At 46.5% G+C, this 13,656-nt stretch overlaps 1 protein-coding gene and 1 long non-coding RNA gene across 4 annotated transcripts in view; both read right to left on the bottom strand.

The window, feature by feature from the left end:
• Positions 1-3,031: 3,031 nt before the first annotated feature.
• Positions 3,032-8,784, bottom strand: LOC310759951. Its single transcript, XR_014546667.1, has 2 exons — positions 8,728-8,784; positions 3,032-3,233 (listed from the first exon to the last, which is right to left on the bottom strand). It is a non-coding gene; the product is annotated as an uncharacterized lncRNA (long non-coding RNA).
• A 2-nt stretch (positions 8,785-8,786) lies between these two features.
• The window catches only part of LOC310759386 (cytosolic phospholipase A2 epsilon-like), a 48,110-nt gene continuing 43,240 nt past the window's right edge, over positions 8,787-13,656 (bottom strand). For 2 of the 3 annotated variants that reach the window (XM_083606552.1, XM_083606553.1), the window contains exons 20-22: positions 11,905-12,071; positions 11,078-11,264; positions 8,787-9,888 (exon numbers count right to left, since the gene is read on the bottom strand). In XM_083606552.1, the coding sequence (XP_083462678.1) occupies positions 9,668-9,888; positions 11,078-11,264; positions 11,905-12,071 (575 nt within the window). In that variant the 3' untranslated portion in view covers positions 8,787-9,667. The remainder of the gene's footprint in view (positions 9,889-11,077; positions 11,265-11,904; positions 12,072-13,656) is intronic. The other variant, XM_083606554.1, reaches the window with a different exon arrangement.

Here is a 13,656-nt window from a genome sequence, read left to right as displayed (position 1 = left end):
GAACATTAGACAGGAGTGTCAGATTGTAAGAGGTTAATATATATAAGACTATAGCTATCAGTCTACAGAGCACTCTGATATGAGTGCTCATTAATCTAGTTTGTGGCACGGGTCATCGTCCAACAAATTTTGAGCGCTGCTGTGCCGAATCTGGCAACATTGTATGTTGTATGTTGTAGCAGGGTTGGTATCTGAAAGCAGCAAGAAGCAAGAAGGCGCCCTGGGTGTTGTTGTTGTTTAGTTGTTTAGTCGTGTCCGACTCTTCGTGACCCCATGGACCAGAGCACACCAGGCACTCCTGTCTTCCACTGCCTCAAACTCATGTTGGTAGCTTCAAGAACACTGGGTACTTATGCAGTAATGGTAAGATGAAGCTAGTATGAATGTCTCTGTAATACAGGCACTATAGAAGCACATGCTCTGTTGTTTCTATTTGACCAGAGTCACAGGGGCATTGTCTCTCCAGGTAAGCAATCCAAGGACAGCCCAGGGGAGGGCATGACATAGAGCCAAGGTAAAGGCCCTCCGGTGCTTAGGGACTTTGAGTTTAGCTAGATATGCCATAGGGTAGGCAGAGTACCTGGAGGATTCATTGGCAATAAAAGTTGGAGTCCAGGCTAGATCCAATTGGCGCTCAGTGTCTACTACACATTGTTTTATGAGAGCTTTGGCTTGGTCATAGCCCATGCTGAGTAGAAAGCCTCGAATAAAGAGCTAACTTCACTGACATTTAGTGCCTTCTTTTATTGCTGACCTAGGCATGACTCCGGCTGCTGACAGCTTTGGTGAATCAAACATAGTCTCTCCGCTGCAGCAAGTGGGAGATATGTGAGTGTGAATCAGCCCTGAAAAGGCACGTGAGAGCACACTTCAGATACATCAAGGATGTCCTTTGGATGGAGAGCTAAACCACAGTACAGTAGGAACAGTCAAGGCTAGTGAAGGGCGGTTCTGTCAATTTCAGTTCTCTCAACTTCTCATTTATCAAATTTTAAATTCAGTTCCCCACCTTTCTGCAGCAATTTGTGATTAAAAACAAACAAACTTCATGAAAATCTCTCTGTGTTTTAGTTTGAATTTCTCCTAATAAACACGTTTATGCAGCTTTGACACCATATTTTTGCAAGCAATGTCCCCTAATATGTGCATGTTTGTAAGCATTCTTTAGTTGCAGAAATGCACCCCAAAATTCAAAGAAGTTCAAAATTCAAAAGATAACTGTGTTTTGCTTCTCATACTGTTTTGGAAAGTGTGAATTTGATAAATTCACCTTTATATATGACATGAATTGAAATTCTCCCCCATCACTAGACAGGACACTAACGGAGGCTCTGTTATCAACAGCATTGCATGGGAAGTGCAAGAGCAGTATCTAGTGGAGAAGGTAGGAGGAACAGCGTACATCACTGTTACTCATACTGTAAAGAGTTGCTGTGCTATATGTGCTGACCTTGCCAGTCCAGCTAAATGAGAAATCAACATGAGAACAAGCACAACCCTCGGATGGGTTTATATGTGACCCTGATCCTGCCTGCCTGATCCTGCCTTCACCACCCTCAAAACTCATGGGGTGGTGCCCAAGAGACTGCTGAAATTATTTTTAGAGATTAACTGAAAAATAAGCTATTGTTTACTACCACGGCCAGTAGACAGGGGCTGATCCAAAATATGTGTGACAGAAACTGCAAATGGACAGCGCAAAAGCAATCAGATGTCTAATTAAAAGGCAACCCTGAATAAAAGGTGTGTTGCCTGTCCCAATTGGGAAGCTGAACAATGTCTTGGTGGCCATCGGTCCTGGATTTGCAAGCCAACACCTACACCATTTGCCATGGTAGTGACATGTAGCATATTGTTTTTCACCTGAAATGATAATACAGGAATGACCAGTAGCAGGTGGCATGGTGGGGCAGCCGCAGTGCTCACCTGACCTCCAGGCATGTTGCTGCTGCTTACTAGGTAAGGTTAAAAAAAAAGGTAAAGGACACCTGGATGGTTAAGTCCAGTCAAAGGTGACTATGGGGTTGCGGCGCTCATCTCGCTTTCAGGCTGAGGGAGCTGGCATCTGTCCACAGACAGCTTTTTGGGTCATGTGGCCTCTTCTGGCACAATGGAACACCATGACGGAAACCAGAGTGCACAGAAACGCTGTTTACCTTCCCTCCGCAGTGGTACCTATTTAGCTACTTACACTGGTATGCTTTTGAACTGCTAGGTTGGCAGGAGCTGGGACAGAGGAACGGGAGCTGACCCTATTGTGGGGATTCAAACCTCTGACTGTCTAATCAGCAAGCACAAGGGGCTCAGTGGTTTAGACCACAGTGCCAGAAGAGAGGGGCAAGGGGTGGCAAGGCAGCCAATGCACCAATGGGAGCACCAAATTGGCTCCACTGATGTGTTTGCACCATGCCATCCTCGGTAAGCAGCAGTGACACAACCATCCAAGGGTTAGCTGGATGCTATGTCACCACCACCCCATCCACTGCTGAGGTCAACCAACAAAAGAAAATGTATGTGTTTTTGGTGGGAATGCATCCTGGCTTTGTAATATGAACTTGGTGGCTTCTCCCCCATCTCCTGATTTCTCCCACTCATATAGCTGTTCAAAATGCATGATCCTTTGGGGGTTATATGTCTAGTGGTCTTAGGCATGACACAGACAGTGAGGCCCAAGGCCAGCCTGAAAGCTCATCTTATCTTATTCTGTGGAAAGAGAATTAACACAGGTCTCCAGGTAGCTGTGCATATTAAAGCTAAGATGGTGCTGATGATCCTTTTTTATTTGTTGTCATATTTTTGGTGATCATGATAATATATGAGGAAATTATGGTGGGGGGGGGAGTTTCCCATTCTTGTATTTCTTTTCTTTGTTACAAGTTTATATGACTTATTTAAATTACAACTTTGTAAACATAATACTTTAAAATATATATATGGTTGCATGCCACCCCAATCTCTGAGCTGTGCAAGATTTCAGGGGTTCCAAGCAGATACCCAGAGTTTGTGTTTCCTTTTGGGAATGACAGTGGTGTCTTTAAGATATATGGTTTATTTACACACATATAAAATCTGAGCCTGCAATGGAGGGATTCACAGAATTAACACCCCAAAAAGGGGCTTGCTTCTCCCATAGTTACAGTCTTGGATTCAAACACTGTGCTTTGCCTTCCCCCCCCCCCCCTTTCTAGCTGCAACTTTATCTCTAGGTGACATTACACACACTTCACTTCAAACTCTAATGTGATGGGATGGTGAGCTGCTTGTGCGTAAAATCCTGATCCCTCAGAGTTTGGCTAAGTTCCCAATCCTCTGTCTGTGATGGAGCTCCTTAAGCATGGCTCCATCAATCGCTCGTTGAATCGGACAGTGGGCGTTTACGGAACTTCTTCCAGCGTAAAAGCTCCTTGACGGAAACGCGTCTTCTGGACTCTCGGCGTGACAGTTTCCGCCGAGGAGTGGGTGTGCCTACGGGAGGTCCTGAAACCTCTCCACTGTTCCCACTTGAAGTATCTCTGAGCTCTCCCTCCGACTCACTTTCCCTTGTAACTCCACTTCTCCCCCTGCTGGTCCCCTCCTCCGCTGAGTGGTCTCTCTCACCCTCCATGAGCCCTTTCACCTCCTTCGTCTCAGATGACAGTTCCCTGACATCCACCTCCCCTCTAGGGCCCCCTTCACCCCCTTCCCTCCCCTCCTCTGCGGGAGGCGAGGGAGCAAAACCCCTGAAGGAACCTCCCTCATCTTCCGAAGTTTCGAACACTTCCCTCCACCTTTTGCTGTTCCCGGTTTCCAAGTACTCCTCCTCCTCGGAGTCTGTACCCTCTTCCAACTCCGATTCCCTGAATCCCTCCAGTTCCTCCTCATCGTCGGTGGTGCCAAAGTACTCCCTCCGGAACCTCGCTACTGGTTGAGGTTTCCTGGGGAACCTTTGGTGGAACGTTTCGATCAAGACCTCGTCATGGACCTCCTCTGCCTTCACCCAGGTGTTTTCCGACTCCGGTTCCCCTTCCCACGCGACCAAATACTCCACCTGATTACCCTTCCACCTGGAGTCGATGATTTCTGCCACATAGTTGCGGCTTTCCCTTTCTTCTATGGCTGGCCCCCGTGTGGATACCCCTTCACCTTCCCCCCTGTATGGTGACAGTAATGACCTGTGGAATACTGGGTGCAGTTTCATGTGGTTCGGTAACCGGAGTCTGAAAGCCACTGGGTTGACCTGTTGGATGACCTCAAATGGTCCCAATCTTTTGGGTCTCAATTTCTTGCAACTACCCTTGAACGGCAACCCTTGGGTTGATAGCCAGACCCGACTCCCCACCCTAATTGTTTCACCTTCCCTTCTGCTCTTGTCTGCCTGCCTCTTATATTCTTCTTTGGCCCTTTCTAAGTTGTGTTGGAGTTGACGATGGATCGCTTCCATTTCTTCTACAAACAGTTCAGCGGCCGGAACACTCCATCTCTCTCCTCCTTCCCCTGGAAACGCCCTGGGGTGGCACCCATAATTAGCCAAAAAGGGGCTCATCCCGGTGGACACATTCTCTGCATTATTGTAAGCAAATTCCGCTAGTGCCAACTTTTCGACCCAATCGTTTTCTCTGTCATTGACATAACACCTCAGGTATTGTTGAAGGATACCGTTTGCCCTCTCCGCCTGCCCATTGGTCTCAGGGTGCCTGGCAGTCGAAAAGTTGACCTCTACGTGCAACAAGCTCATAAGCTTCCTCCAGAATCTGGACGTGAACTGTTTCCCTCTGTCGGAAACCAGCCTCAAGGGGGCGCCATGCAGCCTAAAAATATGTTCTACAAACAATTTTGCTGTCTCTTCCGCCGTGACTGCATGTGAGCAAGCTACAAAGTGACCCATCTTAGTTAACTGGTCTACTACGACTAGTATGGCGGTTTTCCCCTGGGATTTGGGCAGATCAGTCATAAAATCTATCGACACCGCCTCCCACGGTCGTTCTGGTGTGGGTAACGGTTCTAAATACCCCGCTGGTGCCCGCCTTTCTCCTTTGGCTCTCTGGCATTGGTCACACCTTCTCACATACTCCCGTACATCCTCCCTCACCTTGGGCCACCAAAACTCCCTGGTCACCAACCACATGGTCTTGTGTTGCCCAAAATGCCCCGCTGTGGGATTGTCGTGCAGCTGTTTGAGTACTCTCCCCCTCAATTCCCCTTCGGGTATATATAGCGCCCCTTTGTAATACAATGCCCCGTTTCTTTCTTCAAAACCTCCGGGGTCTTCTCCCTCTCCCCTTAAACCTCTGAGCTTATCCTGGGCGTACTCATCATTTACCGTTCCCTCTACCAGTTCGCTTTGCCCCACCCAGGCCGCACCACACACCCAGTGGTCCTCTGGGATAATATGTCTCTCTTCTGGCGCTCCCTCCCCCTCCAAATATTCCGGTTTGCAAGAGAGAGCGTCCGCTCTGATGTTTTCTGGACCTGGCACATAGCAGATTTCAAAATGGAATTTGGAGAACTCCTGGGCCCATCTCACTTGTCGTTGGTTGAGCACTCGTGCCGTTCTCCAATACTCCAAATTCTTGTGGTCCGTACATACTTGTACCTTATGCTGTGCACCAATTAGTAAGTGTCTCCATCTCCGGAACGCTTCGTGAATGGCGAGTAGTTCTCGGTCATATACCGTGTAGTTCCTCTCGGATTTGTTCAGCTTACGCGAAAAGAAGGCACACGGTCTCCATTCCGACTTATTGCTCCCTGGCTGAAGTAGCACCGCCCCCACCGCGCGGTCTGAGGCATCAGTTTCCACTCTCATGGGTTTTTGTAAATCCACATGCAGGAGCTGTTCTTCCGAAGCGAATGCCTTTTTCAATTCCTCAAAAGCGTGCTCCGCCTCCGCCGTCCAAACGAATTTCTTCTTGCTGCTCAGACAGTCCGTGATGGGAGCCGTTAAGTGGGCAAAGTTCTTGATGAATTTACGGTAAAAGTTCCCAAACCCTAAGAACCTTTGCACATCTTTTTTCGTTTTCGGTGTCTTCCATTCCAGCACCGCCTGTACCTTGCCTGGATCCATGGCTAATCCCTTGTCTGATAGGCGGTACCCCAGGAATTCCACCTCCTTGGCGTGGAACTGACACTTCTCCAATTTCACCCACAACTGGTTTGCTTGCAGCTGGCTCAGCACTTCCCTGACATCCTTTACATGCTGCTCCTCATTCTCTGAATATATCAGCACGTCATCGAGAAAGGCCACGCAATTCTTGTAGAGCAAAGGTCCCAGTACATGGTTCATGAGCGATTGAAAACAGGCGGAGCCTGCTTGTAATCCAAAGGGCATAACGAGATATTCGAAAGCCCCTAGGGGGGTGAACATCGTTGTCTTCCATTCATCCCCCTTCTTTATTCGTATCAGGTTGTACGCTCCTCTCAGGTCCAGTTTCGTGAATATCTTTCCCTTCCTCACCCTGGTCAAAATGTCATCAATTCTGGGCATGGGGAAAGTCACTGGTTCTGACACGGCATTTAGCCGCCGGTAGTCCACGATCAATCTCGGTTTATCCGTGTTTTTTTTGTCCACAAAAAACACTGGGCTGCCCCCCACCGCTCTGGACTCTCTGATGAAACCTCTCTTCATGTTTTTGTCAATAAACTCCCTCAACTCCTGCATTTCCCTGTCTGACATGGCGTACAGCTTGCCCACGGGGAGCTGGGCCCCAGGGACCAGGTTGATTTGGCAGTCAAAGTCTCTATGCGGTGGTAGTTTATCTGCTTCCCTTTCGCTGAAGACCTTGCTCAGGTCAGCGTATTGTTTGGGCACCTTCCCTTTGTCCGCCACTTCCATCCCTGCTAGGGAGGCTTTTGCCCCTTCTGGCACCTTTCCCTCTTTGCAGTGTTCCAAGCAATGTGCTGACCCAAAGGAGACCACTCTCTGATGCCAGCCCACTAGCGGGTCATGCAACGCTAGCCAGCTCGTTCCCAAAATGACTGGCGCCCCTCCCAGGGTGGCTACATTGAACGCTATCCTTTCAGTGTGCCTTGCCACCCTCATAACCATTGGGACGGTCTGTAGGCTAACTTCTCCCCCCAACAGCTCCCTCCCATCGATCGTGGTGACCTGCAGGGGGTTGCTTAAAGGGAGTGTCTGTATCTGGTGTTCAGCTGCAAACTCCTTGCTCATAAAATTACAGGAGCTGCCTGAGTCCAACAGCGCCTTGGTCTTTAGTGGGTATCCGTTTGCCAGCTCTAGCAGCACCTCTATTACTAGAGCTGGTCTTGGAGGTTCCGGAGTGGGCACTTTTACTGCTCCTTGGCCTGTCTGCAGTGCCCTGACAGCGGCAGACAGGCGTTGGCTTTTACTGGCTCCTGGACTTCCTCCTCCTTCCCCCCAACAGCTCCCGCCATCCCTTGCCATTCCTTTCTTTGTGGGCAGACTCTGGCAAAGTGACCTGGCTGCTGGCAGAGGTAACATTTCTTGGCGCTCTTTCCCTCCTTCTTCCTCCCTTCACTGGGATTTGAAACTGCGCGCGCGCGCGCTGTCCCAACTTCCATCGGCTCTCCGGGCGGGAAACTGGGTTCTGGAATCTCTGGAATGCGGAAATCCCTCCAACGCTCCCCTTTCCCCTCCCGCTTCTCCAAGGCTCTTGCCTCCTGGCGCGCTCCAATGGTCAGCGCTGATTTGGTCAGCTGGTCCATAGACTCCGCCCTGGGCGCCCGGGAAAGTTCGTCTTTCACCGCCGAAGAAAGCCCCTCTTCAAAGAGCATTTGAATGGGTTCCGCCGATAGGTCCCACCCCAATTTATGTATCAACATTGTAAACTCAGTCCAGTACTCACGAACCGATCGGCTCCCCTGTTTGCAAGCCATCAATTGTCTGCGCACCAGTCCCTGTTCAATCTCGCTGGAAAACATCAAATCCATGGCGCGAAAAAACTTCCTCGCGTCCTTCAGCATGTCACTATTCCCTGCCATCAGGGGCCGGACCCAGTCTCTCGCCCCCCCTTCGAGATGGCCAATCACAAACGCCACTCGCGATGCCTCATCGGGAAAGTCGTTAAACTGCAGTTCAAGAGCATACTGCATCTCTGTCCTAAAGGCTTGGTAGTTCCTGGGGTCCCCCCCAAACTTCTGCACCATTCCTGGCATCTTTCTTGCTAGTGTAGCGCCTTTTGCCTTTTCTGCATCCTGCGCCCTCCTTTCTTCTAGCCTCGCCGTTTGCATTGCTAGCTGGAGTTCCAAAACTCTGCACCTTTCTTCCAGAGTTGGACCTTCTCCAGCTCCTGCTGCTCCTCCGGCTCCAGCTGGGTTGCTCATGATGCCTCTCTGCACAAGCTGCTTTCAGGGACTGTCCGATTGCTGTGATGGGATGGTGAGCTGCTTGTGCGTAAAATCCTGATCCCTCAGAGTTTGGCTAAGTTCCCAATCCTCTGTCTGTGATGGAGCTCCTTAAGCATGGCTCCATCAATCGCTCGTTGAATCGGACAGTGGGCGTTTACGGAACTTCTTCCAGCATAAAAGCTCCTTGACGGAAACGCGTCTTCTGGACTCTCGGCGTGACAGTTTCCGCCGAGGAGTGGGTGTGCCTACGGGAGGTCCTGAAACCTCTCCACTGTTCCCACTTGAAGTATCTCTGAGCTCTCCCTCCGACTCACTTTCCCTTGTAACTCCACTTCTCCCCCTGCTGGTCCCCTCCTCCGCTGAGTGGTCTCTCTCACCCTCCATGAGCCCTTTCACCTCCTTCGTCTCAGATGACAGTTCCCTGACATCTAACTTTTGTCTTTTAAACTATCTAAGAGCTTGAGCAAGGAGCCCCACCCATTCGCCATCTGGCCCAGAGCCCCCTCTCTTTTTCTTTCTTAATGGCCTCTCACCTTTTCCTTTGTTCTCATTTAATGGCCCTTCGCCCAGGCAATTACCTGAACACAGGAAACTAGCCTGGCCCGATTAGCTTTTAGCACTTACTGGATTCAGGAATTTAGAGGTCTGGCACCGCCAAACTCATAACAGTATTTCTCGATCTGAATTTTCACATAGGGAAGGCTGATTCACATATGAACACTCCATTGCTTCATGATAGTTTATAGTATTGAAAACCAATATCATATCTCTAGAAGATACTGAGAACAAATTCACATTGTATGTACATCACTTGATAACATATTGGTCTCAGTCAATGAGCTCACGCTGAACGTGTAAACTTTCTCCATTTAAAGGTATTGTATCTGGGTTAATATTAAGTGAGAGGGGAGTTCTGTTCTGGTTTGTTTGATCAGTAATGGCTGCTTCATATTGCCATCATCAAGTGACAATCATGCATTTATGAACAAAACCTAAGACCTGAAGCTTAGAGGCCTATTATAGATATTCGTATTTTGTCAATGGCTTTTGTCATTAAGTTTTGGTTGCTGAGGCAATATAACTCAGGTCTATATTTTAGCAAAGCCTCTGTAGTGCTGGACTTGAGCCTAAGACGACCATGTTCCAGCCCATCATTGGTGAGTAATTGTGAGTAGATCACTATATCTCTCAGTCACTATCTCCCAATTTGTTTCCTACCATATTTGTATGCAAACAAAATAACAAAGCACCTTGGTACACTTGGGGCACATAAATCACAAATAATAATTAGCAAGTTCCCATTTCTGTAATACTGGCAAGTGGCAGAAAATGCAGAAAATACATTTGGAGAGGGTTAAGAAGAGAGTCATAGAGACTGTTGCTTCTGCTGCTTCTTTCGTTGTACTGTTGTACGCAGAGCCTGAAGAATCATATGTTGATTATTGAGGATATTGTAGCTGGTCAAATTTAACAGCTTGTTGAAATTAGCCTCTGAATACTGCAGCGCGCCAGTAGCAAATGGGGTAAATACAGTGCTGCTGACATCAACTTGGCCTTCCTCCATCTCACTAGGACTGCGTTCTACACCTATGGAAACAAGATGGAAGGAAATAATGTGTGTTATAATCCATATGATATGCAATTATCTTTTTGCCATTTTAGTAGAATCACTTCGCATCAAGATCAAGGAGAAAGATTTGGGGGGGATGCGTGTGGATAAGCTCAACATCAGGATTTTCAGCAAATGTTGCCCCTAAATAAACCAGAGCTGGGGAACCTCTGGCGCCCTAGATGCTGTTGAGCTATAACTCTTACTATTCTGACCACCGACCATGTTGGATGGGGCTTGTGGGTCCAACAATATATGGAGAGCCACAAGCCCCCCCCCATCCCTGGTCAATAACTTCTAATTTCATTAGAACATTGAAATAAGTTGAGGGGGGGTGCAATGCCTCGCAAGAGCAGCCAAGCTTCACATTCTTATCAAGGAGTCAGAGAGGAGAGTATGAGCATATTCATCACTGCTTGTTAATTGCTCAGCCACTTCAGTTTCCTGTGAGAAACTGGCAAGAAATCTCTGTCCATTTATTACTAGGCTATTTGACACAACCTCATCTTGGTAAAACACGCTGTCAGAATGGATGAGATGAGGAAAATCTTGAAGGTAACTGAAACCAATTTGAGGTTGTGATGGTTGGGCAATTGTGTTTATGGTCTATATTTGTATATATTTATAATAAAGGGGAGAAGATCTGCCACATTCATCTCGGTTTTTAATGCAGCAGTGCAACAAGTGCTGAGTGAATGGGTTGAAGACTAGAAGTTGAAGGCTAGAAGCTAGAAGGAAGATTTGAAAAAGTAGACTGGGTTGGGGATAAAAGATGATGAGTCAGTGGAACAGAAGAAGACAGATTGAAGTGAGGATGCTACATAGAACCCAGGGTCCATGAACCAAAGAGCCACCATGCAGATGGAGGACAGCAGCTCACACACCCAGAGCTGCTCTTCTGTTTCCACTGCAGCACTTGCTACTGCCAAAGTGACAACACACTTTTCAAATTGAGCAGTGGCTTTTCACCTGGGCAGCATAGAGTGCCATTGTCAAAAAGGGAAAGTGTGGGTATGCATAGAGCTTTTTTTGCTCTCTCCTGCATATGTCCTCTCTTTTGATCCCAGCCTGTGTGTGTGTGTGTGTGTGTGTGTGTGTCAGTCATGAAAATAAGCAGATAAGAAAGTCATGTTGTCTTCAGGAAGACTATTGCTCTTCTTTACTCACCAGGAGCTTTGTATTTTTGGAAGGTATCGCATACCAGGGGAAAATACAGCAATATGGGAGCCTTTGGACTCTCTGCTTTGTCGAAGAGGTAGCATTCCTTGAGATGCTTCCTGTCTTCATCTGTCAGCACAACCTTGGGAAATGGAATGCCCTGCTCCTCATAGTATTTTGTAGCTAGATCCAATGGCTAGAGCATTAAACATGAACAACATCAGAACCCAAAGAGATATGGTTACAGCTTTCCTTTCTCAAAAGCTAGTAGTTGCACTAGAAGGATGATATGGCACTTATCAGGGATATTTTGGGTATGGGTACTCTTGTCTTGGCATAGGTAGGTGGATCAGATTTTCTAGCACTATGAGTATATAAAATGGTGATGATGAAGGAGGAGGACACAATAATAATTGTCCAAGGTCCAGTTGTCTAGGATGTCCACTGTCCTCTCCCAGGGGCTGTTTCTCTTTTGCTTGTTCTCTCTTTCCATGAAAATACTGAGGATCAGAAAGCAAAGCCATCTTTCTCCACATTACTTCCCTTGTAAGAAGACTATGTAAAAAGCTAAAGCTAGCTCTGTGGTGGGAGGGAGAAATGGGGACACCTGCCTGCCCCCCAGCATTACTCCATATGACTCAGTCGTCCTTGGAAGAAGAAGAAAATAATAATCCATTTTTATATCAAATGTGAAGCTACACCAAATAACTATATGGCATAGCACAAGTTCTTTTTCAAGCTCTTCCAGTCTTCTGTTAATATTTGAAGTAAAAAAAAAATGAAAAGACGAATGGTTATGGTCAAGTTGCTAAAGATAATAAAAAGAATCTTCTCACCAATGTCTGTGATCCTCCACTATAATTTAAATGCAAAATAAGGTCCACTTTCCTCTCTGGCCTCAGAAGCGGTGGGCAGCTGGTATTGATGAAAAAAGCTGTGTCCGTCAGTTCCAAATATTCTGGTGTTTCATTCAACTTGTTGGGGAAATTATCTAGTACAGTATCTGAAAGGCAAATTCTTTAGCTTTATATGCAATGTTGCAAAGAAAACTCATATATGCTATTAAAGACCAGGAGGACTCAATTAATTATGTATCATTAACAGGCTAATGATACTACAGTGCAGCCTTAATTTACTTATTCATAGTTTATATTCTCTACATAGATGCCTCTTTTGATAACAGGTACCTTTTATACTTTCATTTTTTCCTTCAACTTTTGAAATTTCAGTTGATCCAACAAAGCAATGATAGACCTATCAAGAAAGAAGCTATGTGCCTGAGACCCCAAATTATTTAACTTAGTTTGCCTTTACAGTGGTACCTCGGGTTAAGAACTTAATTCGTTCTGGAGGTCCATTCTTAACCTGAAACTGATCTTAACCTGAGGTACCACTTTAGCTAATGGGGCCTCCCGCTGCCACCGCGCTACGGTGGCACAATTTCTGTTCTCATCCTGAAGCAAAGTTCTTAACCTAAGGTACTATTTCTGAGTTAGCGGAGTCTGTAACCTGAAGTGTCTGTAACCCGAGGTACCACTGTATAGTTCATACTAAATCCTAGCAGATTAAATTCACAGAAACCAGAATGCATCCTGCTGTAGGGTTAGTGGAGAGGGAGAGATAAACATTTTAAATCGTGCTTATTAGTATAGCAATGTTATCAACAGCAATTCTTTCCCCCATGCCTTATGATTGTTTTTCTGTTAATACATTTACAAAATATTTGTTTTGAAATGCTTAATAATTTCTTTTTAAAGAATCATTGCATTTATATCCCACCTTTCCTCCAAGGAACTCAAGGTCAGGTACATAGTTCACTGCCTCCCCAGTTAATTCCCACAACAAGAGGTTAGGCTGAGAGTGAGTGTCCGGCCCAAGGCCACCCTTCATGTATGAATGGGGATTTGAACCCTGGTCTCCCAGGTTCTAGTCTAACATTCTAACCACTACACCACTCCCTAGGTTCATCTTTTAAATAACCAAAAAGGACCCCAGGTCACTATGACTAAAACAACGTAGTTGTAATGCCATTCCTACAAACCTCCCTTATGTTTCTTCTTTTGCTACTCCAGTTCTTGGAAACAGACAAGCATGAAGTGTTTCTGGAAAGCCTGAACCTCAGAATAATTGTTAATGTAATGTAATGTAATGTATCTGCATAATGTATTCTGGGTGTACAAAGAACAAGAAGGGAGAACAGTCAAGGAAGAAATGAAGAATGACTGGCTGCACCGGTTCCAAACATGCTCTGTTTTAGCATTCCCAGTCTAATCTCACTTCTGTTGTATCTGTTTTCAACAAATACTCTCCCTGTAATTATGAGAATTTCATTTCCCAGAAAGTGGAAGAAGCAACAAAGGAGTCATCTATCTTTTACCTGGTTTTCACCAACAGGAAGGAACTGATCAACGAAGTGGAAGTACTGGGAAATCTGTGAGGAAGGGATCATGTCCTATTGAGCTTCATTTTAAGAGGCAATGGAAAGCTGAGTGTAGTCGGATGTGCACTTTAAGAAGGCTGATTTCAAAAAGGTTAAGAAACTACTGGGTGAGATCCCATGATTAGAAATACTCAAACAGAAGGGAGTC

This window comes from Podarcis filfolensis (genome assembly GCF_964270895.1).
Source record: "Podarcis filfolensis genome assembly, chromosome: 1".
NCBI classification, from domain to species: Eukaryota; Metazoa; Chordata; class Lepidosauria; order Squamata; family Lacertidae; genus Podarcis; species Podarcis filfolensis.
Note: the sequence above shows the minus strand (reverse complement) of the source record. Positions and strands in the feature narration are given on the sequence as shown.